The 25,131-nt window shown below is 42.0% G+C and overlaps 1 protein-coding gene across 1 annotated transcript in view; it reads left to right on the top strand.

The window, feature by feature from the left end:
- LOC112117779 (protein mono-ADP-ribosyltransferase PARP14) overlaps positions 1 to 25,131 on the top strand; it is a 33,360-nt gene that overhangs the window by 3,704 nt on the left and 4,525 nt on the right. The window contains exons 2-15 of the mRNA XM_024215848.3: positions 616 to 755; positions 856 to 889; positions 3,723 to 3,971; positions 4,817 to 5,053; positions 6,315 to 8,605; positions 10,723 to 10,959; positions 11,235 to 11,456; positions 12,882 to 12,945; positions 13,754 to 13,903; positions 15,435 to 15,497; positions 17,324 to 17,491; positions 19,644 to 19,853; positions 19,946 to 20,554; positions 24,509 to 24,654. Coding sequence (XP_024071616.2) covers positions 616 to 755; positions 856 to 889; positions 3,723 to 3,971; positions 4,817 to 5,053; positions 6,315 to 8,605; positions 10,723 to 10,959; positions 11,235 to 11,456; positions 12,882 to 12,945; positions 13,754 to 13,903; positions 15,435 to 15,497; positions 17,324 to 17,491; positions 19,644 to 19,853; positions 19,946 to 20,554; positions 24,509 to 24,654 — 4,820 coding nt within the window. The remainder of the gene's footprint in view (positions 1 to 615; positions 756 to 855; positions 890 to 3,722; positions 3,972 to 4,816; positions 5,054 to 6,314; positions 8,606 to 10,722; positions 10,960 to 11,234; positions 11,457 to 12,881; positions 12,946 to 13,753; positions 13,904 to 15,434; positions 15,498 to 17,323; positions 17,492 to 19,643; positions 19,854 to 19,945; positions 20,555 to 24,508; positions 24,655 to 25,131) is intronic.

The following is a 25,131-nucleotide window of genomic DNA, read 5'->3' as shown; positions in this document are numbered from 1 at the left end:
CATTGGTAAATTCCGGCTCCTTCTCAGGCTCAGGTTGGCCACCCCTGTACTATGTGTTTGCACAGCTCCCAGTGCATTAGGACCCCCATCTAACTGGTTTTACTGAACACTACCAAATACAAATAGCGACGAGGGTAATATACCTAATAAATAATAATGTGTTTATATATTTTTGCTCTTCTCATGACTCTTCTACAAATGAACAAAGCTAGTATTTGATGTAAAGCTAATATTTGATGTAACTCTGTATGCTGCCACACCTCTGACTTTCTACAGCTCTTAAGATCAAGGGACACTGATCAAAATTGCAGAAGTGGCAAGGTAAATTTACCAGAGAAAGATTTTGTGAGAGTGAGAGAGCCTTGAAATGAGCTTGTGCTCCCGTTGGGCCAAACAAGGGATGACATGGTCTGACTGAGCAAATTTCAGTATGTGTCACATTCGTGCCATGAGTCTAAAAATATTTTCATGTGATTATTGGACGTTAGTTATATTTTACCGTGTTCAGTGGAGAGGAGTATGTCACCTAGTATTAGGATATAAGAGTGCCGCATGGACTTACATACAAACCATCCTTTCTACCAAGGTTATAAGTTTTCTTTATTTGTATTTTAGTGAGGCAACGAGTTCTTGACAAAAAGACCCATGAGCTTGATTTGCCAGAGAAAGGAGGATTAAAGCTGGTTGTCACGTGGCCTGAAACAACAGGTGCAACCGAAGAGGCTGTGTTTCAGGAAGAGTTGGATCCCGAACAGGTAAATAAATACAAACCTGAACCCTCAGCATCCAGAGCTTTGAAGCAATAGCAGGAGCATCAGGTCATTCGTTAATATTCTACTGTCATTTTATTTTTAGGCTTCAAAGACAGCAGGCAAAGCCCAGGAGCAAGGTAAAGTGTTCTTCATAATATAGTACATAGAATAACAGTATGGTTCTTCATAAAATGAAAATGTTGGTGCTAGAGGTAAAACTTCTCATTCACCACTGACCTGTATTTCTGCAGGGAGTTGTTCAGAACGATCTCTCTGGGTTTGGCTTCAAAAGCTGGTCAGAAAGATAAGTGGCTGAGAAACAGGAATATCTGGGACATGATCAGCAAGTGCCTATATCACAATTCTACTGAGAGTGCTCAAACCCTGAGACTTTATTATGACACTTTTCTCCTCCCTGTGCAGAAAAGACAACTTCACTAAGCTAAACTTGCTCTTGAAACGAATAATTTTCCATTACTTTTTATGAACCTGTCTCATTCAAGGTTTAAATAGCCATGGTGTGTCCCTTAAATACCTTGACTGTCACTGAAAATTCTAGGCATGACTAGGTAAAACACACCACCTGTCTGGTCAATGAACCAGGTTATCAGGTACATCCAAAACTATCTTTCATATTCCATTGGTTTCAATGGGATGCCAATGGAAGAACAATAGCTGTGGAGGACAAGCGTTGAAAAAGTTAAGCTTAGGTGTGGGATCTTTGTATACCTCTAGTTTCAAGATTCTTGTACAGAAATATGGTGCTTGCAAGTATTTCCTGGTTCTATGGCATAGTTACATTGATGCCCACGTATTCGGGTCAGGTTGTGTAGTCACATGTTGTGATACTAACTTGAAAAGACACAGTGGAAGATCCTGTTGCCGGCAGAATGCAGAACTATAAAGGAATAACTTCAAATGTTGCTATGAAAAATGATACATCTCATGAATATGTTAATGAGCTTACTTAGACCCCCCTTCCCAGCAGTACTCTGGTAAACTTTCTCATTCAAAGTGTGGTCTAGAGAATAGTGTCTTGGACAGCAAAACTAATCATCACCAGTGAAAAAATAATGTTCAGTCTTCAGGTTAAGGAAGTTAGGTTAACCAGGAAGTTCTTCTGTTGTTACAATTACTTTTATAGACATTTTTGATTTCTCAAAATTTAACTTCAATCCTATTTTAGACATTACAATAAACTATAGCAGTAAATAGCTGCCTCTATCTGAATGTTTATTCAGTGCTTCTTTTCTTAGCTCTTCCCTGCTTCTAACAATGGGTTCTTAAATTTAGCATCTATGGTGTATTAGTTCATGCTAGAGATGGGCCCCCAAATAACCCCAAATATTAAAAACCTCCAAACTTTGGATCTGCAGCCATGTTTTGTATCTTAAGCCCATCTTCAGCTTATGCTTACGTGTGCTGACTCCTGGGGGAATTCTGCGCGTGCGCAGAATTTATGTCCCCCGCATATTTCTTTGCTTCCCTGCAGAAAAATGACTTTCTGACGGGGAAGCAAAGGGAAGCCACAAGAGCGGTCATGCGACCTTCTCCAGCAGTATGTTTCAGATACCCAGGGCAGCCGGCAGAGAGGTAAATCATGGTGGGGCAGGGAAGACCCAGCTGGTGGCTCCTACCCTACACCAGCCTCAGTTGCTGGTCACAGCTGGGCTAGGGAGGACAGGATTTCCTCTTCCCCTGCACGGCATCTAGGGCCGGGTTGACCCACCCCCAGATTTCTCCCCCGGCTGTAGGAAGCGCTGCAAACTCACTCTCTCCTCCGCCCGCCCCCCCCCCCCGCGCTTCCCCATCGCTCCTCAGCTGCAGGGAGAGGGATCCCTGTACAGGGAGCTGCTCCCCCATCCGCCCAACCCCCATGCATCCAGACCCCCTTATACCCAGACCCTCCTGCCAAGCCTCACCCCCCCCACACTTAGAAGCCCCCCGATGAGCTCCATTCCCCCTGCACCTGGACCACCTTGATGAGCCACCTGCATCCAGATCCCCCCTACTGAGCCCCAACCAGCTGGACCTGGATCCCCACCCCACTGAACCCCATTCCCCCAGCATCTGGATCCTGCACTGAGCTCCCCCATGTCCAGATTCCCCCGCTGAGCTCTATCCCCACACACCCCACTGAGCCTCAACCACCTTCATCTTGGCTGCCCTGCAGAGTCCCATTACCATTGCACCAAGAACCCCCAACAAGCCCCTGTGCATCCAAATCCACCCCCCCCGCGCACGTGGATCCCCCACTGAGCCGCCCGCACCCAGATTGCCCCCCACAGAATCCTATCAACCCATACCTGGATCCCCCCACATTAAGCCTCTCCACACTTGGATCCTGCCTTGCCGAGCCTGCCTGCCCACACACAGGGGCAGGGTCCTGGGGTGTTTCTGGGACAGGTCAGATCCTTGCACTGTGTCAGGGTTGGGTGCAGCCTCACCGCTGAGCCCATGTCCTGGGGAAGGGGCGGGGAGCTACACAGTGATCTCCCACCTCTGTGCAGCCAGTGGCCTGTGCTCCCCAGTGCCATGCTGGAGCCTCCACATTTATTTGACAAATAAAATTTGCAGAATTTTAAAATACTGTGCACAGAATTTTTAATTTTTTTGGCGCAGAATGCCCTCGGGAGTAGTGTGCTTTCGACATTTTATCAGATGTGGTGGATGAGGCTCTATTCCTGTAGGTGATATTCCTGTAGATAGATCTGACAACCCTTTGATGTTTTACAGTGTACAGTAACTTAAGCAACGCTTTTGTCCCCATAATCATTTTACTTTTTCCAGAAGAGAAAGCAAGAGTCCTTTTAAGAGAGAGAGACAGGATGAAAGTTTTAAAAAATTTAAAACATTAGAACGTAAAATAATATTGAGTTTGCCCTAATATCTTTACCCCATGAAATGTATTGAGTGTGTACAACTGTGTAACCCAGTGACATCCTTTTATTTGTACTTCTGTCAAACTAGATGTGCAGGAAGTCTTGCGAAGAAAGGAACATTCAGTGCAGAATAGTGCACGCCATGTGGAGAAGATTCAAGAGCACCCCCAAACAGCTTCATCTCTACTTGTGCTTGAAAATATAGAAGAGTCTGTCACAGAATGCATGTTAATGATGCTGTTGGAGACTATCAGTGGCTTATCGGGAGACAAAGACTTCAGCATGGAAATGATACCTGAAATAAATGCAGCTGTAGTTACCTTTATAAAAAGTATAGGTAAGACAGAACGTACACTGACAGTAATTTTTATGTGTAGTTTTAAAAGGTGGCCAACCCCTAATACATAAAGAATTGCCATAAAAGAAATTTGAATAGTAAATTGGGATCTAAATTGACTACAATCACTCATGAAAAAGACCTGGGTACCACTGTGGACAGATCCCAGAAAACATCTGCTCAGTGGGCAGCTATCATCAAAAAGGCAACCAGAATGTGAGGATGTAGAAAGATTTTGAGAGAAAATAATATTGAAAATATTATCATGCCAACTTCATAACTTGATGGTGCAACCACACTTGGAGTGCTGTGTTTCATTCCGGTCATTCCATCTCAGAAAAGATAGGCGGGGACGGAGTCCAGAGATGGGTTGAAAATATGAGCAGTATGGAAACACTTCCCTATGACAAGAGATTAAAAAGATTAGAACTACTTATCTTGCAGACGAGATTAATAGGAGACATGTCAGAGAAATACAATAGTGAATAGTATTGAGCAAGTAAATTGCGTGCTCCTATTTTACAAGAACAAAATACAAAAATACAAAATATAATACGAGCACAAAAGGACAGCCAATGAAATTGAAAGACAATTAATTTAAAACTAATTATTGGAAATAATGTATTACAAAATAAATAAATACCTTATTACACAATTGGCCTGGGGAATTCATTGTCACAAACACAGTGGTATTTACACTGGAAAACTTGCCCAGTGCTGAAAATGGTTTCATTCCAAGAGTAAACAGAACCAAACCCCACTCAGTACCATTGCAGAAATCATAGCTGAGCCCTAAGAATGATACAGTAAAAAATGTTTCATGGATGCCTATTTTCTGATTTCAGACACCGTGGAATTTTTGGACATATGTGCCCAAAACAACAGAATGAAACACTTTAAAATTACTGCCAGACTTCTTGAATTGACACAAAGCATCAAGGCTGAAAACATACCATCTAATGTTCCTAAAGATTATATAACGATCTACTTTGAAAGTCCAAAGAATGGAGGTGGCCCAGTATTAGATGTTAAACATTTCCGTGAGGAGAAGTCAGCTATCATTACTTTTTGTGATCACAAAGGTAATACCGTCTCACTTTCAGTACTTCTTTTCATTAGAAAATGAACATGATATTCTTAGAAAATGGTTAACCATCTTGGTGTCTGAAAGTAAATGACTACACTACTAATAAGAGACCCAGGTCAGGTTTGGTGTCATAAAGGTAAAGTGCTTAAGCCCTGTTCCAAGGTTCTGAGTTCTTTCCAGGAGGTGTTGTGCAACCTCTGCTCAACATTGGCCTCAATGTGACTTGCAGGTTCTCAGCATCTCAGAACTTGACCCAATGAAAGTTTATATCTACATAAGAATTAAGTAGAATCTCATGGTTTGGTTCACTAGAAATACCCTTGTGTATTTGTTGCCTGTTCAGGGTTCCAGAACCATTCCATCCTGTGTTATCTTTATATAACCTTTAATATCTCTGTTATGCATGGATTGATGACTCTCTGATGTTGTTTTTTAATATAAACACATCCATGGTTTTTCACCGTAGTTTTATTATATGTGACGATAGGGAAAGGAGGTTCTTTAAACCACTTTGAGCTGTGATCTGTTTGGATTTCATAAGCTAAGCAGGGTCAAATTTCTTCTGCATCTGGACAGGATATGTCTAAGTGGTGATGATTCAGTAGGTTGCAATGTTTCCTTTGAATCAGCATGAAACCAATGCCCCATTCTAGTGTTAGGGTCACCTCCAATAAATAACTCCCTGCATTCAGAGTCCCAAGGTTTCCAGAATAATTTTGTTTGACTTTTAATTGAAGACCTCGGGTAAGTGACTTATTTTTGTCTAATATGCTAAATGATTGCTTAAGAAGTTTCCATATGTTAGACTTTGATGTATAACCTGGCTCATGGTAATGACACTTTTTGTACTTTCATCAATCACATTTTCCTTGCATTGTCTATATCCCATTTAAAATGGCAGGAAAATGCCCCAAAATTGACATAACTTTCTGGATGAGCAGTGGACCAAGAGTTCTTTTGATAAAGTTTAGAATAAGAAATATTTGCTCCTCCTTTTGATAGGGCACCCTTCCATGCCCATCTCTCAATAAGGGTTAATAGTAAAGCATAACTGTGAAGTTAAATAATGCTCGGGTGTACTTAATGAAACAAATAGAAAACAGAACCCTGATTCCTCCACCCCGCTGAAAATAGTGTTTTGGAAGCCAAAAAACACAGAAATAGACACAAAAGACAAATTGTTATTCTATTTAATAGCGTTTCAGGCTGATTTTTTTTAATTTTTATTGAAATTCTTTGTATATTTTAATTTTTAGATCTGAACACTGTCTTGGGAAAGCAGCATTCCCTTGATCAAACACCAATTTCTGTACATCCGTACTACAGTTCTTTGGGTACAGCTCTTTATGGAAAGAAGAGACCACTAATAAAGATGCCAGAACCAATTAGAATCCCAGTGGATCCTTACATCTTGCAGTTTTTACAGAGCCATGATAGGCTAATCCAAGAAATAAACCAGGAAATGGAAAATTGCCATTGTGAGCTAAAATGGCCCCAAGCCAAATGTACATATCCAGAAATTACATTGTGTCCTTCAGCAACTTTGTCTAAACAGAGAAGGTCAATGATTAAGTTGATTGGGACTTGGAAAGAGGATGTTTCCACTGAGTTCTCTTGTGTCATGTCAAAGTACAAGACTAGTAAGTGTAAAGTAAATGCAGTGGTTTGGGAAGCCATAAAAAACAGATTGGCGACGGACCATGTGTTGACTATACCTGACATTTCTAAGGAAATGGCTATCATAGCAGGTGACATGCTGGCTGTGGAGGATGTGGAGAAAGAACTGAAAGAACATATGGAAAATGCTGTAAGAGAAACAGAAAGGGAAAAGCAAAAACTAGAAATAACTATGTCAGTTCCCCCAGGAAAGTATGCAATTTTACACAATGCTGGGCTAGAAAAGAATATTTACAAGGAGTACCCATGCTTAAAGATCTCTTATGATGCTGCAAAGAAGACAATTGGCCTATGTGGAGTAGATACAGAAGTTTATAAAGTCAAAAGTGACATACTGGAAAAGGTGCAGAACATGGCACAGAAGTCAATTACTATTCATCCTCAGATTTTCCAGTTCCTACAGCACATCGATAATGAAACTCTGTCACAGAGCTTATTTGTGACAAATCAAGTCAATGCCTTTTATCAGCTTGAGAATGATACTGTACTGCTGGTAGGAGACTCTCCTAAAGTTCTCTTAGAAGCAGAAGAACGAATGAAGACAGAGTTAGACTATAAATGCATTCCTCTGGAAGACCGAGAAGTCATCAAAAAGAGAGAATGGAGGGAACTCACTAGCATCTTGTACAAGACATATAATGCATCCCAGGAAACCCTAATAATGGATGACCTGCTCCCTCTGGAAGGAGATCAGAAAGTAGTTATTGCTGGTTATTCTAAAGCTGTAGCAGAAGCTTATCGAAAGCTTTCTGAGTTTGTAGATAGAAACACACAGGTGCAAAAATTAATCCCAGTTCAGTCTGTGGCAGTTGTACAGTTCATAGAGAAGGAAAAATCCCACGTTTGTCATGAATTGAGAAAGAAAGATGTGACAATTAATTTTGGCACACAGACTTCACGTAAAAGTATTTCCCTGAGTGGACCAAAGGTAGAAGTGTTGAAGGGCATCCACCTGATTGAACAAATTCTGTCTTCACTATATTCTACAAAGGTGTTAATTGATAAACCGGGTGCCAAAGCATTTTTCAGAGACAAAGAACGCTTGTATGTTAGTGAGGTAAAGGATCAATTTAACTGTCTGATCAGGCTGCAAGAAGATGGAGAAGAACAAAGAGAAGATGGTGAAACTGGTAATGATACGACAAAACAGCTCCGCTGTAAAATGATCCTGCAAGATGGAGTTGTAGTAGCAGTTTATAAAGGGGACTTGTGCAGTCATCCAGCTGACGTTGTGGTGAATGCATCAAATGAGGACTTAAAGCATATTGGTGGCCTTGCTGAGGCACTTTTAAAAGCTGCAGGGCCAGAACTACAAACAGAATGTGACCATATTGTGCGGAAACGAGGCCGTTTGCAGCCCGGCCGTGCTGTTATTACAGATGCTGGGAACCTCCCATGTAAACAGGTGATTCATGCTGTTGGGCCCAGGTGGAGGGATCACGAACCAGAAAAGTGCGTGCGCCTGTTAAAAAGAGCAGTTAAGGAAAGCCTACACCTGGCTGAAACGTACAATCATCATTCCATAGCCATCCCCGCTATCAGCTCTGGGATATTTGGATTTCCGTTAAAACTGTGTGCACAGTCAATTGCAAAATCCATCAAGGAAACCTTGGAAGATTCTCCAGGGGAAAGTTGCCTGAAGGAGATTCATCTCGTGGACTTTACAGAAAAAACAGTTCAGGTTCTCACTGATGCCTTGAAAGACGTGTTCACAGAGAAATCACCCCAACTCAGTTTATTGCCTCAGTCCAAAACAAGCCACCAGCCCAGAGAAAGTAGAGGTACTCAGAACAGAAAGGGTCTCCAGATGGTAACAACGGATGAAGGTCTGAGTGTCATACTGGAGAAGAGAGACATTCAGGATGCTACAGTAGGTGTTTTAATTTATCAGATATTACCCAGTTTCATATAAAGATTTTCCTCAAAGTTAACTGGGAAATGAGAAGATACTAGGTTAACTTGATGTCTAAAATCAGTATTCTATAATGAAACACACATAGTGTGTTAATTAAATCAATAAATGGGAGAAGGACCCAAGCCACAACGTTTACATCTAGGTCTAGAGTCAACATACAAAATAATTGGCCTTTTCAACAAACTGTATTGAAGTTAGAAGGGTTAACACTGTTATTCATAGTGCTCCAAGCTGATAGAAGGGAATCCAGGCCATGAGGTGCCATCCTCTCTGGTCTTGCTACTGTACAGGGGGTGTCCTGGGAGTTTCCTTCCCTTCTGCCTTCACTGGGGAAGGACATGGTGCTGAGTCTGAGTTGTACAACTTGCAGGAGTATTGAAAGAGCAAGACCAGAAGCAGCTGCTTAATTTGCTTTTGCTGAAGGCTGGATCAGTAGGTTGGAAACCTGAACTAACTGCACTTTGGTTTTCACACTCTCTGCTTATCCAGAGCTCAGCTGATGCATTTCAGACTGGCTTAATTGGAGTGTCTTTGTGTAGTCCAGTGTGACTCCTTATTACACCCTTAGTGTTTGTTTTTATATTAGTGGCTCCAAGTGCATCTCAGTAGTCTGTACATCTTAACTGCCCCTGATTTTTCTTTTTAATTAAACATCCCCTCTCTGACTCACCGCAGCCAGTTGTGGTGCTCCTTCATAAAGTGTGGTCTTATTGCACTGGCTATTGGCTGCTCTCTTTGAAAGCTTTATATTTGTAAGTTCTCTTGCAGTAACAGCCCTATCTAACCCAATAACCCATTAAAAATTCCTCTGTATTTAATGTTAATGGGGAACTACAAAACAAAAAATTGTGGGTTTTGCTCTTTACTGTGTCTTTATGATGCAAACAGACTGCCTCGGTTTCTACCACCCAGGTTTTATCTCTGGGATATTGCTTTTCTGAGAAGTAGCATCCTGTCCCATCTCAGTTGTGGGGAGGGAGAAGAGCCCCAAGGTTACAGGTGTATGTGACATCAGAGACATAACTCATGGGTAAGGCTATGCTTTGGTCACGGAGGTCGCGGAAGTCATGGAATCCATGACTTCCGCAGACCTCCGGGACTTCAGCCCGCAGCAGCTGGGAGCTGCAGGGTACCTCCACCTCCTGTGGTGGTTGGGAGCTGCGGGGTACGCCTGCCGCCGTGTGTGTATGGGGGGGTCCCTGCAGCTCCCCAGTCCCCACGAGCAGGGGGAATCCCCCGGAGCTCCCCAGCCCCGTGGGTGGCAGGGGACCCCCGGCAGCTCCGCAGCTGCTGCTGCCACCGGGGGAATCTCCCAGAGCTCCCCAGTTGCCTCAGGCGGGGGCAGGGTCCCCCATAGCTCCTCAGCTGCCGTGGGCGGGTCCCCACTGGTGCAGGGGACCTCTGGAGCTTCCCAGCCATCGTAGATGCGGGGGTCCCCTGTAGCTCCTCCGCCTGTAGGGGGGAATCCCCCAGAGCTCCCCAGTCCCCAGGCAGGGGGATCCCCCGCAGCTCCCCAGCCACCACAGGCGGGGGTCCCTCCCACCTCCCAGCCACAGCAGGGCAGGGTGCTGGACCCTCCTCCCTCTCCATTTTGTCATGGACATTTGTAGTAAAAGTCAGGGACAGGTCATGGCTTCCGTGAATTTTTGTTTATTGCCTGTGACCTCTCCCTGACTTTTACTACAAATGTCCATGACAAAATCGTAGCCTTACTCAAGGGCATAAGTGTTTTGGCCTAAATTTGCTTCAGTTTCGTTTTGGTGCAGCTGTTTCTTCTGTTGGTGCTGCTGGGAAACTGCCCTGGGAAGGAGTAGCTGCACAACAGAAATTCTTCCCAGAAGAATTTAGAAAATGCTGCAGGGAATGTCAAGAAGCAAAATGCAGGATTCCTGTACTCCCATGATGGATTGACACCTCTATATACCTAGTATGCAGAGCTCTTGCTGAGAACCTCATGTCTGTGTTAACACATTGCCTCTTGCAGCGTGTGTTACTTACACAGTCTATTGGTGCTGGTAAACGCTTCCATTTAAGATCCTGTTCGAAATATTTTTGTTTTGTTTTTCTCTCAGACGGACGTGATCGTAAGCAGTGTTGGCCAGGATCTGCGGCTTGGTGTAGGTCCACTTTCTCAAAGTTTGCTGCAGAAGGCTGGACCAACGCTCCAGCTAGAGTTCAATGAAGAAAGCCAAAGACAAGTACCTACTCAAGGGTCTGTGTTCCACACAAGTGGATGTCATCTGGCGTGCAGCTTTCTGTTCCATGCCGTTGTTCCTGTATGGGACCAAGGAAGAGGCGCTGCCATGACGGTAAGAGTCTTTATAAATTTTCTTCAGAGCATTGATTTTGTTTGAAGGTGCTCCTCATTTAACATGAAAATTGATTTAATGTGGATCCTGTATTGAAGTTACATAGTAGTGAGCAGGGAGTATCAGCTGCATTTATTTCAGTTTGAATGACCTCAGGGTGTGTGATGCATGTTTAATAATGAGGGGTGGGTTTTTTAGGACCAACAGACACTGTTTGGGATTAAAGAATAAAGACCATGTTGACAGAAACAAATGTTGCTGTTTTTTTTATACAGAACCTAGAAGACATAGTCAAAGAATGTCTGAAGAAAACCGAAGAGCTGTCTCTACATTCAATCACGTTCCCAGCAATCGGGACTGGCGGGTTTGGGTTTCCTAAACCCGTTGTTGCTAAAGTAATGTTTGATGAAGTGTTTAAATTCAGTAGTAACCACAACTTGACGTCTCTTCAGGAAGTTCATTTGCTGTTGCATCCAAGAGATACAGATAATATTCAGGTAATTTCTTTCATGTTAATGTTTTTCCTATTACACACTCTTTTAGTTATTTATTATCAATATGATTTAGTTACAATGTTTTTAAAGGCCTAATTTATTATATTCATTATAAATGATTTTAGTGACAGGTTAAGACTGATGTCTCAGTGGGCCTGATCCTGTGACCCTTACATGGGACATCCATGTTCATGAGAGAGGTGCTGTTGATCTCAATATTTTGGATTCTGAAATCGTTACTCGGGCAAACTCCGGTTTAGTTGAATGGGAGTTTGCCCTAGTGAAGACTTAGTGAAAAGTGAGTGAGGACCTTAGGATTTGGCCCACTAAGTGAGGATTGCAGGATTGGGCTCTGAAAGATCAGCTGCTTCCTCATAGAAATCTGAAAACATGCTGGGTGAAATCATGGTGCCACTGAAGTCAAAGGAGTTTTACCCATTGACTTCATTGGGACCAGCATTTCACCCTCTTGAGAAACCTTTCTTCTGTATACCACTTGTTTTCTGTTTTTGTTGGTTGTTTTCCTTTGCTCGTTATTAATAGAGATATTTGCATGATAATAGATTATTAGTTTAATCAGATCCTTCTGCTTATTCCTCAGGTAGTCATTATCTTCTGCAGGTGACAGTATAATTGTTTCCATAGCAATCCATTGTGATGTCACAAACAGATGACTTTTGACTTAAAGTGGGGTATAACCTCCATAAGCAGCTGACCCCTAAACCAAAAAATAAATAAATCCTGTTTTCTTTCATATGTAGCCAGTAATAAAACTCTGGGGAAGAGGAATTCAGAAAACCTGTATGTGTGTATCTTTACTCTGTATATGCATGAATATAATGTGCATATATTCAACATTGTTTCCGAACTGAGGTTCCTGATTTTCAAACCTGATTCCCCACTCAGACTTCTTAAGCACCAGTGCTTCTGCATGCAAATGACAGGTGCTGCACTAGATGGCATTAGACGGTGCCAAAAAGCAGCTAACCAATTCAGAACAAAGTAACCGCTTAGCAGTGTGAAGTTTTTCAGTAGGCTCAGGATTTTAAGGTTCAGTCTGCATTAGACTCCCAAAATGTTTCTCACCTTTGCTATTACTGGCTCAGCTCCACTACTGGTAGAAATGTTGTATTAATGTAGATGAGATTCCCAGGGTTGTAGGCATTTTAAATGCTGTATTTTCTAACCCTGCTCAGAGCAGTTCTAGATGACACAGTAGTAAAAATACCTGCAACTACCAGCACCTTGTTTCCACAAAATTTCCCATTACTACCACCACTGACACTTAGACTCTGCTGTAAGGTGAACATTATGTGCATGCAGATACATAGCTGTTAATTTTACTTATGAGACTAGCCAGGTTTGAATCTGTCTCTGTTGGGCAAATCTCTGAAACCTTGTCTGCAGTACCTTTGATTCTATTTCTAGGCATTTACAGATGAACTAGAATCTAGGACCAATGGGAATCTCCAGGCTGCATCATCGAGTCCAAGTAAGGTTGTTTATTTGGATTGGGTTTTATAAATACGTAGTTGGCAGGAGAATGTCACCAGGACGTAACATAGTCTAATGAACTGACATTCCTAAACCCGAGAGGTGAAAAACTCAGGGGAGAAAATATTTTGTTATGGTGACATTCTTGCTCTTCAGGGATGCTGCCAACCTTACTACATGGAGGAGAATCCGCTAGTACTATACCGATAGATTGCAGTGGTTGCTGGGATCATAAAGATGCAATCACCGTGCCAAGCGAACCACAGATAACATGCTACACGAGCAGCCAACCAAGGGCTCTCAACAGCATCATTTCCCTTTGTGCCCTTTTAGGCCATCTGTGAAGATTACCCCCTTACCTCTGTAACTTGAATGGTCCACACAAAGGTATTCAGCGGATGTAGTTCCTTTCCATTTATTAATTTGCAGGAGGGAAATGCTGACAGCACAGTATGTGAGTGAAGAGCACGCAACACCAGAAATTCATTCAGGAGAATGTAGAACCTATTCCCTCTTCCATTGAAGTTCATAGCAAAATTGCATCAACATCAATGGGAGTAGCATTTAATGGATCCACGGTATTTAAACTGAATGAGTTCTCTGTTTCCCGGGTCCTATGGACTGAATAATAGAAAGCAGCAGTAAAAAATCTGGGTTAGGGAATATTGGAGTCAAAGAGGATACTTTATGGCTGGGGATCCCAATCTGTGAACTCCGTACTGAACTTACAAAGCATACATAAGCTCAAGGGAATAGCACTTTTACTAGGACAGACCACTTTTAATGTATTTTTATTTTCCTTGCAGTTTCCTTTGGGCATGTTTCAACCCCGGTATTGGGAGTTCATGAAATGCAGCTTGGTTCGATTACATTCCAGGTAGCAACTGGAGATATCACCAAGGAAAATACAGATGTGATTGTAAACATATCAAATTCATCATTTAATGCCAAATCAGGTACTTTATTGAATATACATGAATTTAATGATAAATTCACTGCCACGTATTGGAAATGGAGGGCGCATTTTCGATATGCAAAACTTTTATAAAGTTTTTTTTCACACTGGAAAAGTGGGGTGGCAAATGTCTGCGCTTTGTGTTAATTTGTTATGTTAAAGGCCATCGGTCTTGTCCTTTCATTTCTGGGCTGTGGTTCTCCAATGTTAGTGCTATTCCCAATGGTAATTTTCCATTGTGAAATGTATCTCTTAGACCAGTAGTACCCAGCTTTGCAGCATTTGAGAGCCTCTTCATGTAATAGAATTGAAGAGAGCTACTAAATAATGGCTGAGTGCTGTCCTGACTTTGCGTTGGGATGTTTCAAGATAGAAGCGCAATGCTAACACATAGCAATACAGCCTCATGACACAAAATAATATCAGGGTATCCCAACACAGTTATTTTGTGATTTCTCTTGACACAGTGGCCCACATTGTCAGTTGCTGCTCGTGAGCGCACAGTCTAAAGCAGAGTGGAGTGGCAAAGGTGACATCAAGCCATCTTTGTGCTTCTCTGAGCCTGGGTGATTGATATGCTGGGCTGGTACCCGGGCATAAGTCAGAGCCGCCTGAAGAGACAACCCTCTTGTTCTCCCTCTCTCTATCCTATGCTGTAATGTTGATTTCCCCCACAAAAATTCTAAATATATTGGTAGGTGCTTATTCTGCTTCCTGGGGGCCTGGCCAATTAGCTAATATATGCAATGGGCCAGGTCATAGAAAGGACTGCCCATAAGTAAATTAACATTCACCACGCCCTGCCAACACTTAGTCCGCCCTCCTCCTCAGGAGCCCAAGAAATAAGATGGGCCTTGCCCCTTGCCTAGAAGGTTCACAAACTTAGGCTCTGGCATTCCATGGAGGTGAGTCAGTTCCAAAGTTGAGGACCCCACACAGAAAACACCCTGCCAGAAGCCCTCACTCATTTGTGTCAAGGGGGCTTCAACTTGAACATCTCTGCTGACCCCAGCAGTAGCAGCATGACACAGAGAAAGAGGCAATCTGTCAGGTAACGTAGCCTGGTGACTGATGTACTGTCAACCAAGAGAGCTATGAAATAAAGTTAATTCATAAATGGAGTATATTCTTTGCAGGCAATATGAGATGTTATGCAGATTACTGAACACAATGGGAATTGGTGGGGCTCAGCATCTTGTAGGATGTGGCCCCATGCGAGTTTTGGCTATTCAAGGAATGCAGAATTTGGCTGTTAGTGCATGAAACTATAGTATGTGATAGCTCAGTGGTTTGAGCATCGGCCTGCTAAATCTAGGGGTTGTGAGTTCAATCCTTGAGGGGGCCATTTAGGGATCTGGGGCAAAAAAAAATAGTTGGGTATTGGTCCTGCTTTGAGCAGGGGGTTGGACAAGATGATCTCCTGAGGTCCCTTCCAACCCTGATATTCTAAGGTTTATGAGAGTTTTCATACAGGTGTGATGTGATTTTTGGGTAACAACAGTTAAACTGACATGCTTTCTCATTTATTTAAGGTGTCTTCAAAGCAGTGATGGAAGCTGCCGGACCCCAGGTTAAACTAGAATGTGCTATGCTTGGTATGATGCAACATATATTCCATTTGATTCCATTATTAGTATACCTGCTCTTTCCACAATTTAAATGGCTGCTTATGCTTATTCATGATGTTACAATCCCCCAGTTGGATCATATAATTATAATAGGAAAGCACATTACATTAAATGAAATTGTGCTGGCTTTATTGATTTTTTGAAAACCCTGTTCTCATGGAACCCACATTATTTTTGCAAAAGGAAGATAATTTGGAAGAGAAAGGCTATTTGATCCTAAGGAGTACATGGGAAGTAGTGCAACCGTAGGCTCCTATTCATGAAGGTACTTAAGCACATGCTTAACTTTCAGAACTTGAAGAGGCCCATTGGCTTCAGTCACTTTAAACTCATGTAACTTAAACTCACATGCTTGACGTACCTTCTTGAATTGAGGCAATAGCAATTTTGGGACTGATCCCGCTCCTGGATGAGACAATGGGAGCTTTGCCACAGACTTCAGTGCGTGCAGGATCAGTCTCTTAGATACTATCAGTGTCTCTGCTTTTGTATTCAGAAGTGCACAATTGTTAATTGAAATGATGTAACCCAGTAGGCACTGTGTCTGTGAGCTCTTCTACAGTCTTTGGATTCTGCCAAACCAGTGCCGAAATTAAACCATTGCCAACTGTGGTTGGCATCCATTAGTGCAAGAAAAACCCGTAGTGCACATCCTGAATCACAAAATGAAATAGCGCCCCCATGGTTCTGGCAGTTCAGCTCCAGTATTGCACCTTTTGCTTCATATTTTTTCACTTTTGGCAAATCTGTGGATTCTCTCCCTTTATTAGCCTGATCCTGCAAGGTGCTGAGTGCCTTGCCCTCAACTCCCAAGCCAATGGGAGTTGAATGTGTTCTGCACTTAGTAGGATAAGCACATAATCTCACAATCAATTTCTTGCCTTTCTGCATAGTAGTGCTATTTGTACCATTGTACTCATGAGTCCATCAGTTTTTTGCACTTTTAAAGGATTTTATTACATGTGCCTTAGCCTCCTTGCAATAGCCCTAAAATCACTTGGGCTCTTTTTTAGTCTGTCAGCTTATCTGTAAAATGATAAATAGAGATTTCTGGAGGTAAATGACATAAATAAAGATAAGGAGTTTCTCATGCAGAGGTATTGTGCACATTCCATTGATACACATTTTAAGAAATGTTGATAATGCAAATACAATTACTAAATTTCATATACACCTCTACCCCGATATAACGCGGCCCGATATAACACGAATTTGGATATAACGCGGTAAACAGTGCTCCGGAGGGGGGTGGGGGGGGCGGAGCTGCGCACTCTGGTGGATCAAAGCAAGTTCAATATAACGCGGTTTCACCTATAACGCGGTAAGATTTTTTGGCTCCCGAGGACAGCGTTATATCGAGGTAGATGTGTACATTGAAAGGTAGTTTGTGTTAAATTGTAAACTATTATTTGATGAGCACCCAGATTTCAGTCATAAGCAAAACAGGAAATTCTGAGCACATACGAAGTTCACCCCCGATTTAAGATATCAGCTTAAAGAAATTTTAAAAGCAGAATGTTAGCAGCGAAAACATTAACCAGATAAAGCTGGTGGAATGTCAAGACCCTGAATGGATAAAACATTCAAGATAGATTTGCTTTCCACTTTCCTGTTTGCAAATACCAGGCAAATTTATATCCAGAAGCTATATTCTCATCTGGTGTAGATCAGCATGGCTCCGTTAAAGACATTGGAACTGCTCCATTGTACACTTCACTTGAGGGTCTGGTCCTTTGTTATTATAAAGTGTTGATCTCATTTTGTGTGTCATATTTTTTTCTTCTGTCTTCCAGCCTTGCAGCCTCACAGTGGCTTTATAACCACACAAGGTGGAAAACTGATGTGCAATAAAATTATTCACCTCGTTCATCAGAAAGATGTTAAAGCTCTGGTCTCTAAAGTGCTCCAGGAATGTGAACTGAGGAAGTACACATCTGTCGCCTTCCCAGCAATTGGAACAGGTTTGTTTTTTCTTAGTAGATTTTGAAAGGAAATGCAAAATCAAGCTCACTGTAGTAAGTTTACACACACAGTCATACCAACAGTGTGGTTTAAAACTGTCATGTTAAAATGACAGATTTGCATAGCATGTATCCATATGGTGTTCGCCTCTGAAGGCCTGGCACTACTCTTACTGATTTCAGCAGAAGCATATTCTGCTCCGAAAGTAGCCTAACGACTTGGTTCAGCTGGCTTGCGGTAGACAAACTGTGTATCACAACATTGGCAGGTAACTGTATGGCCAAGGGCTGTATTCAGTGGAGAGATGTTGAAAAAGCATGCGGTAATGTACAGTCACCTGGCTAAGGGAGCTGCCAATTAATGATATCAGAGCTGAGTGAATAGTTGACTTTTTCAGAGGCAGAACTTTAAATTCTGGAAAAAAATTCAGTTTTGTTCTAACCAAAACTGATTTTTTTTTCTTGCCAAAATAAAAATTAAAAATAAATAAAAAAATTGTTCTGTGTCGAATAAAACATTTAGTTTGGCCCCAAATGATTTTTTTGGTTATTTCATTTTGTGTTGTTTTTCACCCATTTTTTCCCGTTAGCTATATCTTGAAACAACACGCCATTTTGAAAGGAAAAGTCAAAATGTTTCGTTTCTAAATGGCTGAAACAATCTGTTGCAACTTCTTTGGGGAAAAAAATCAGCAAAAACTGTTCACCAAATTCAACCCAAATTTGCAAGTAGTTTCAGAGCCCCGAAAAATGAAAATTTTTGCCCAGCTCTAAATTATACATTGACACTAATGTGACATTATCCAGGAAAAACATGTTGCATTACAAGATTTCTGCTTTGCAGAATATTTCTCCAAGACAGTAGATAAGTTTTAGTCAGCCTGTTAGGAATATATTTAAATGGTAACTTTAAATGTCAATGAACACTCTGGGTGTCATTTAAAAAAACCCTGTAACATTTACTTAAATGAGTAATTCTGTTGTCTTCAACAGAACTGTTAGCATGAGCAGGATTATCTGTGTAAGAGTGGCAGGATTGGGCCACATGTTAGTAAAAAAGCGAGACGTTCAGAACTGTTAGGGTAGCCTCTAAGACCTCTTCCACACGGTTCCCAAGAACTCAGTTCTTGTCACTCAGGTTCCTTCATTTGGCATACAGCAAAGCTATACTGTCTCAAATGTAGGTACAGGATATACCACACATCCAAAGTAATGCAGGAACCCCCTTCCGTTATGTACATGTATATATTACATTGCATTTACTTTACATTGCATCACACGTTTTGGGATTGGTTTGGACGCTTTGTAGGAACCAATCCCTGTACAGTGTTCACAGTCCATGCGCGACTTACAATTTTCCTCATCTTAAGTTTCGGGCTTATGCTATATATTATTCTCTCGTCCAGTTAAAAGCTGTTAGTATTGTTATAGAAATGTGTTATATCCATTTGTCAGTGAAATTATACTTTATGAAAGTGGCAGACTAATAGCTCTTGTTTCAGTTATGGCATCAAAAGATCCACACTTTAGCAGAGATGTTGGTAATATGGATCTTTTTGGGGAGAAAGACAGAGAATGACATCTTCAGAGTCTGCAGCCTGTCAGCTAATGATTGCAACCAGAAAAACATTGGAGCCAGGTTTCTCTTTAAGAGCTCACAAAGTAACTTTCTTTTCACAATATATTATTTCCTTAAACTGTGTTTCATATCTGGTTATGCTGACTTCATTATAAGAATGAGACTGTGTTGCCTTTAAAAGGATGTTTCAATAAATCATCATAGTCATATTTATCTGTTGTAATTATGAAGAATGAAGTCCTGTGTTTAGCCACAGAACAAGTACAGCACAGATATCGCAGCAGTGCAGTATACCTCAATTTTGACTTGGGGGGATTACTTTTCATTATTATTATTGTATTACTTTATTGTGTTAAGTGCCAACAGTGTGTTTGGCCCTATACAAACAAAGACAGTTTCTACCCTGACAGCTTGCAGTTTAGAAAATAGACATTCTTTGATTTTTTTGCTCGGACTGTTCACAAGATCTTCAGATAGTACAAGTGGGGAGCAGAGGGGTTCTTTGATATAGAGACCATCTCAGTTCACATACTGTTCATCAGCAAATATGTATTTTTTATTTATTTGTTACAGGTCAGGCAGGGCAGAATCCAGCTAAGGTAGCCGAGGACATGATGGATGCTATAGTTGAGTTTGCAAGTACAAAAGCAGTCCAGCATGTGAAAAACATTAAAATAGTCATCTTCCAGCCACAGATGCAAAATGTATTTTATGCAAGTATGCAGAAAAGAGAAGGAGATACAATTTCACCAACATCAGAATCATGGTTTTCTAAGTTAACATGTGAGTAGTGAGTGTTTTTTAAATGGGTACATAAAATTAAATATTTTCTAAAATAAAAGTTAAGTAATTACAGACCTTATACTTCATTACAGCACTTATAATGGGCAAAAAACGTCCTGCTGGAAAGAAACATGGATTCGTGCTGGAGAAGAAAATTGAGTTAGCCACGTTTCAGATTTGTGGTGAAAGCCAAAAAAATGTGGAAGCCACTGAATCTTGGATAAAAAATCTGATTTTAAAAGAACAGTATGACAACGTTATTTCAGATGAATTAATTGGCAGTTTTGATGAAACAGAAGCTAAGAAACTAAGTGAACTCCAGAAAAGCCTACATATTACCATTCATGTGGAAACCAAGGAAACTCCTCCTTTTGTTAGAGTTTCTGGTATAACTAGAGATGTCTATGAAGCTTCCATGAAAATTCAAAACATGATCAAAAGAATTAAAGATAACCAAGAAGAACAATCGAAGGCAAAACTTGTTAGCAATTTAGTACAGTGGAAGTATTCCATAAACAATATGTCTTTCATAGACTTTGACCCTCTGACAAATATGCACTTAGAGGATGCTAAAGTAGCTAAAAAAACTTACATTAATATCAAACTCCTCAGGAAGAACTACAAGGTAGACATGAAAAATCTACGTGCTACAGATGAACAAGGAACAGTTGTAATCATTCAGCGTGAGCCAAAGGATGAAGGTAAATTAAAGCTTTGTTGAGCTGCTCTTCATAGCTTTATTATTAATTATTATTATTTTGTTTATTATTGCATGAAGGGTCTGACGAAGTACACACAGTTTCATTCATATATTTAAAAATTCTAAATAATGCTAGTCTACTTTCTTAGAAACTATTAATGATTCTGAACATATTTTTAAACATATTGAGCTTGATTCTCCTCTCACTTACACTAGTGTAAAACTAGTGTAACAACATTGACTTCAGTAAAGTTACCCCTGATTTATACCAGTGTAAAAGGATAAAAAGAATTCAGAATTGAAGAGGACATAGGACATCTCCCAATAGGGACTGATCAAAATTCTTAGGATGTACCAAAAAGGCTTTCTCAATCATCCAACAGCAATGCTTCTAGAATCTAGATAGGTTTACTTCTGGGCATAAGTCTTTATCTCTTGCCATAAATTTTCAGTTGCTAGGCATTACCTACCACTGGCAGTGCTTCCACTTAGCAATTTTAGTTTGAAATGTAACAGCAGCTGTGTCAGAAAGCCAGCACATAATTTTAAATTGAATTTCTTAGAATCATAGAATCATAGCATTGGAAGGGACCTCAAGAAGTCATCTTGTTCGTTCCCCTGCACTCATGGCAGGACTAAGTATTATCTAGACCAGGGATCGGTAATCTTTGGCATGCGGCTTGCCAGGGTAAGCACCCTGGCCAGCCAGGCCGGTTTGTTTACCTCCTGCGTCCGCAGGTTCGGCCAATCGCGGCTCCCACTGGCCACGGTTCGCTGCTCCAGGCCAATGGGGGCGGCGGGAAGCAGTGGCCAGCACATCCCTCGGTCTGCACCGCTTCCTGCAGCCCCCATTGGCCTGGAGCGGCAAACCGCGGCCAGTGGGAGCTGTGATTGGCCGAACCTGCGGACGTGGCAGGTAAACAAACCGGCCCGGCCTGCCAGGGTGCTTACTTTGGCGGGCCGAGTGTCAAGGGTTGCCGATCCCTGATCTAGACCATCCCTGACAGGCGTTGGTCTAACCTGCTCTTTAAAATCTCCAATGATGGAGATTCCACAACGTCCCTAGGCAATTTATTCCAGTGCTTAACCACTCTGACAGGAAGTTTTTCCTAATGTCCTACCTAAACCGCCCTTGCTGCAATTTAAGCCCATTGCTTCTTGTCCTATCCTCAGAGGTTAAGAAGAACAATTTTTCTCCCTCCTCTTTGTAACAACCTTTTACGTACTTGAAAACTTATCATGTCTCCTCTCGGTCTTCTCTTCTCCAAACTAAACAAATCCAATTGTTTCAATCTTTCCTCACAGGTAGGGTCCTACCAAAATCAGGGTTGATTTTGGTCTATTTCATAGTCATAGGATTTAAAAAATAATAAATTTCACCGTTTCAGATACTTCAATCTGAAATTTTACGGTGTTGTGACCATGGGGGTCCCAACCCAAAAGTGAGTCATGGGGCGGGAAGTCACGAGGCTATTGTAGGGGGGTCACTGTATTGCCACCCTTACTTCTGCGCTGTTGCTGGTGACGGCGATGCCTTTAAAGCTGGGCAGCTGGAGAGCAGCAGCCACTGGCCAGGTGCCCAGCTCTGAAGGCAGTACTACTGCTAGCAGTGCACCGTGGTCGGCGGGGGTTTCCCGTGGTCACTCTCCCATACACACACAGCCAGCCCAAGGCCCGTTTAACTCCTGAATGCCAGGGTGCTAGGCCTGTAGCCGGGGAGAGGCAGGGCTGGGGGAGCCCTGGCCAAGGGCTCCTTCAATATGCCAGACTCCAGCTGCTGGTCCTGGCTGGGCTGCTCAGGGACAGGACCTCCTCTTCCCCTGCAGGTGCCTCTCCTAGGGCTGGGTCAGACCCACCTCCAGGAATCTCCCCTGACTGTGATGAGTTGGATCACAGGAACCCCCTTGGGAACTGCCAACTGATGTGCCAAGATTACTTCTGCCCCTGCTTTCCCTCTGCCAGCCTGGGAATCCAGCACCCTGTCTTGCTGAGCCAGACACACCCGTCTGCTCCAACACAGACCCAGGGTCCGAACCAAGTGCCCAAAAGCTGCAGACTTAACTGAAAACAGCTCACAGAAGTGTACTTGTCTTTAACACTCAGATGCCCAACTCCCAATGGGGTCTAAACCCAAATAAATCCGTTTTACCCTGTATAAAGCTTATACACTGATAGAGAGATATGCATAGCTGTTTGCCCCCCCAAGTATTAATACGTACTCTGGCTGAATTAATAAGTAAAAAGTGATTTTATTAAATACAGAAAGTAGGATTTAAGTGGTTCCAAGTAGTAACAGACAGAACAAAGTGAATTACCAAGTGAAATAAAATAAAACACGCAAATCTATGCCTAATATAACTGAATACAATTGAATACAGATAACTCTCATCAGTTCCAGTAAGCTCCCTTTTACAGACTAATCTCCTTCTAGTCCGGGTCCAGCAATCACTCACACCCCCTGTAGTTACTGTCTTTTGTTCCAGTTTCTTTCAGGTATCTTTGGGGGTGAAGAGGCTCTCTCTCTTTAGCCATCTGAAGACCAAATGGAGAGGTCTCCCACGGGCTTAAATAGACTTTCTCTTGTGGGTGGAGACCCCCTCCTCCCTCCTATGCAAAGTCCAGCTCCAAGATGGAGTTCTGGAGTCACCTGGGCAAGTCACATGTCCATGCATGACTCACAGTTTTTTACCAGGTAGCAGCCATGGGTCACATGCTACCTTGAACATCCTCAAGTAGGCTTCTCATGTGGATTGGAGCGTTCCAAGATTCATTGTCCTTTAAGTATTTCTTGATTAGGTACTTAATTTCAACATTCCTTTCTCCAGGAACTGATCAAATGCTCTACTAAGGTTATTTAGAAATCAAGCCAGTACACAGCCAATATTCATAACTTCGAATACAAAAACGATACATGCATACAAATAGGATTAATACATTCAGTAGATCATAACCTTTACAGAGATATGTTACATGGCATATGTAGCATAAAACACATTCTAGTTATATATATATATATATACACACACACACACATTCATAAGCATATTTCCATAAAGCCTTATGGGAGGTACCGTCACACTCCCATGGCTGCAGGAAGCTCTGCAGCTGCTGGCTGGGAGCCCAGCTCTGAAGGCAGCACCACTGCCAGCAGTAGTGCAAAAATAAGGGTATCATGGTATGGCATTGCCACCTTGACTTCAACACTGCTGCTGGCTGTGGCGCTGCCTTCAGAGCTGGGTGGCCAGCCAGCATCCACTGCTCTCCACCTGCCCAGAATATATTAAATTGTAAATGCGTCCCTGTTCTTTTCCATATTTCATTATGGATTATGTTTTCCAAAACCTTTTACAGTAATGCCAGTAGAAGAGTATTCAGACCCCCGACACAGCAAAAGTACATGTTTATGTGCTTTGCTGGATCAGGACCTCAATAAACAGAAGAGTTTACTGACAGAAGAGTGAATTAGCTGTAGCCATATTCTTTCTCAGCTTAATCATTTTGCTAATAAATCATTTGTTTTACCAATATAACAAAAACTTTATAAGCCAGAAGCAAATACCATTCCATATAAAAAGGATAAATGTTCCAGTCTTGCCACTCTTTACTCACATGAATTGTCCTTAGTCATGCGAGTTGTCCCGTTCACCACAGTTTGTACCCCGAGGCCCAAAATGTTGAGTGATCCAGAAGTAATGAGTAAAATTTCCCAACATTTCTAAACTTTACTTCAGTTAATTGTTTTTGTTTGGTAAGTGAGCGCTCAGATTGGTAGCAAAATAGAAAATCTAATCTGTGCTACAGAAGCCATGGAGTATTCATGGCAAAGAATAGGCTTGCCAAAGAATTTGTGGAAGAAAAGAATGGATAATAGATGCTCTTTTCAGTTTTTAATAAGGCACAAGCCCGTATAAGCAGAGTCAGTTCTAGCTGTATTAACAAAATGTTTACTTTGCAGGTAAACAGTTAGTAGCATTCCCTAAAGAGTGGTGTGATATGAAACAAGAACGTGTCAAAGTGGTTATGATAAATACAACACAGCAAGAATATCAAGATGTTCAGAAGAAGTTTCTAAAAACCTGCTCCACATTCAAAATAGAGAAGGTGAAGTAACATGATGAGAGTGAAGTTTTTCGTTTAAAAAACAAACAGAAACTTTCATCTTTTATTTTGTATTAAGTATTTATTTGTAGTCACCCCTTCCAATTCTGTATTTCCCCAACACTATACACTGAGGTCGTTGACAAAATCCAAAACTTTATTGCAAATCTAAGGAAATTTTCCATTCGAATAGCATATGACAGTGGCTGTCACCTCTTAGATCAGTGATCCCCAAACTGTGGGGCCCCTAGGGGGGGCGTGGACGAACATTTGGGAAGGTGTGGTGGGGCCTGGGCCAGCCCCAAGGGGGGCAGGGAGGGAGCGTCACCCGGCCCTGCTCTGCCCCCAGCTCTGCTCTGCCCCCGGCTCCAGCCCCGGCTCTGACCCCAGCCTTGGCTTCCGGCTCCCAGCCCCGCTCCCAGCCACAGCTGTGGATCCGGACCCTGCCTGGCTCCACTCTTGGCCCTGGGTCCCGACCCG

Source organism: Terrapene carolina, unplaced genomic scaffold (assembly GCF_002925995.2).
Source record: "Terrapene carolina triunguis isolate 2854851 unplaced genomic scaffold, T_m_triunguis-2.0 Scaffold62, whole genome shotgun sequence".
In the NCBI taxonomy this organism is placed as follows: Eukaryota; Metazoa; Chordata; order Testudines; family Emydidae; genus Terrapene; species Terrapene triunguis.
This window is presented reverse-complemented; position numbering and strand designations above follow the sequence as displayed.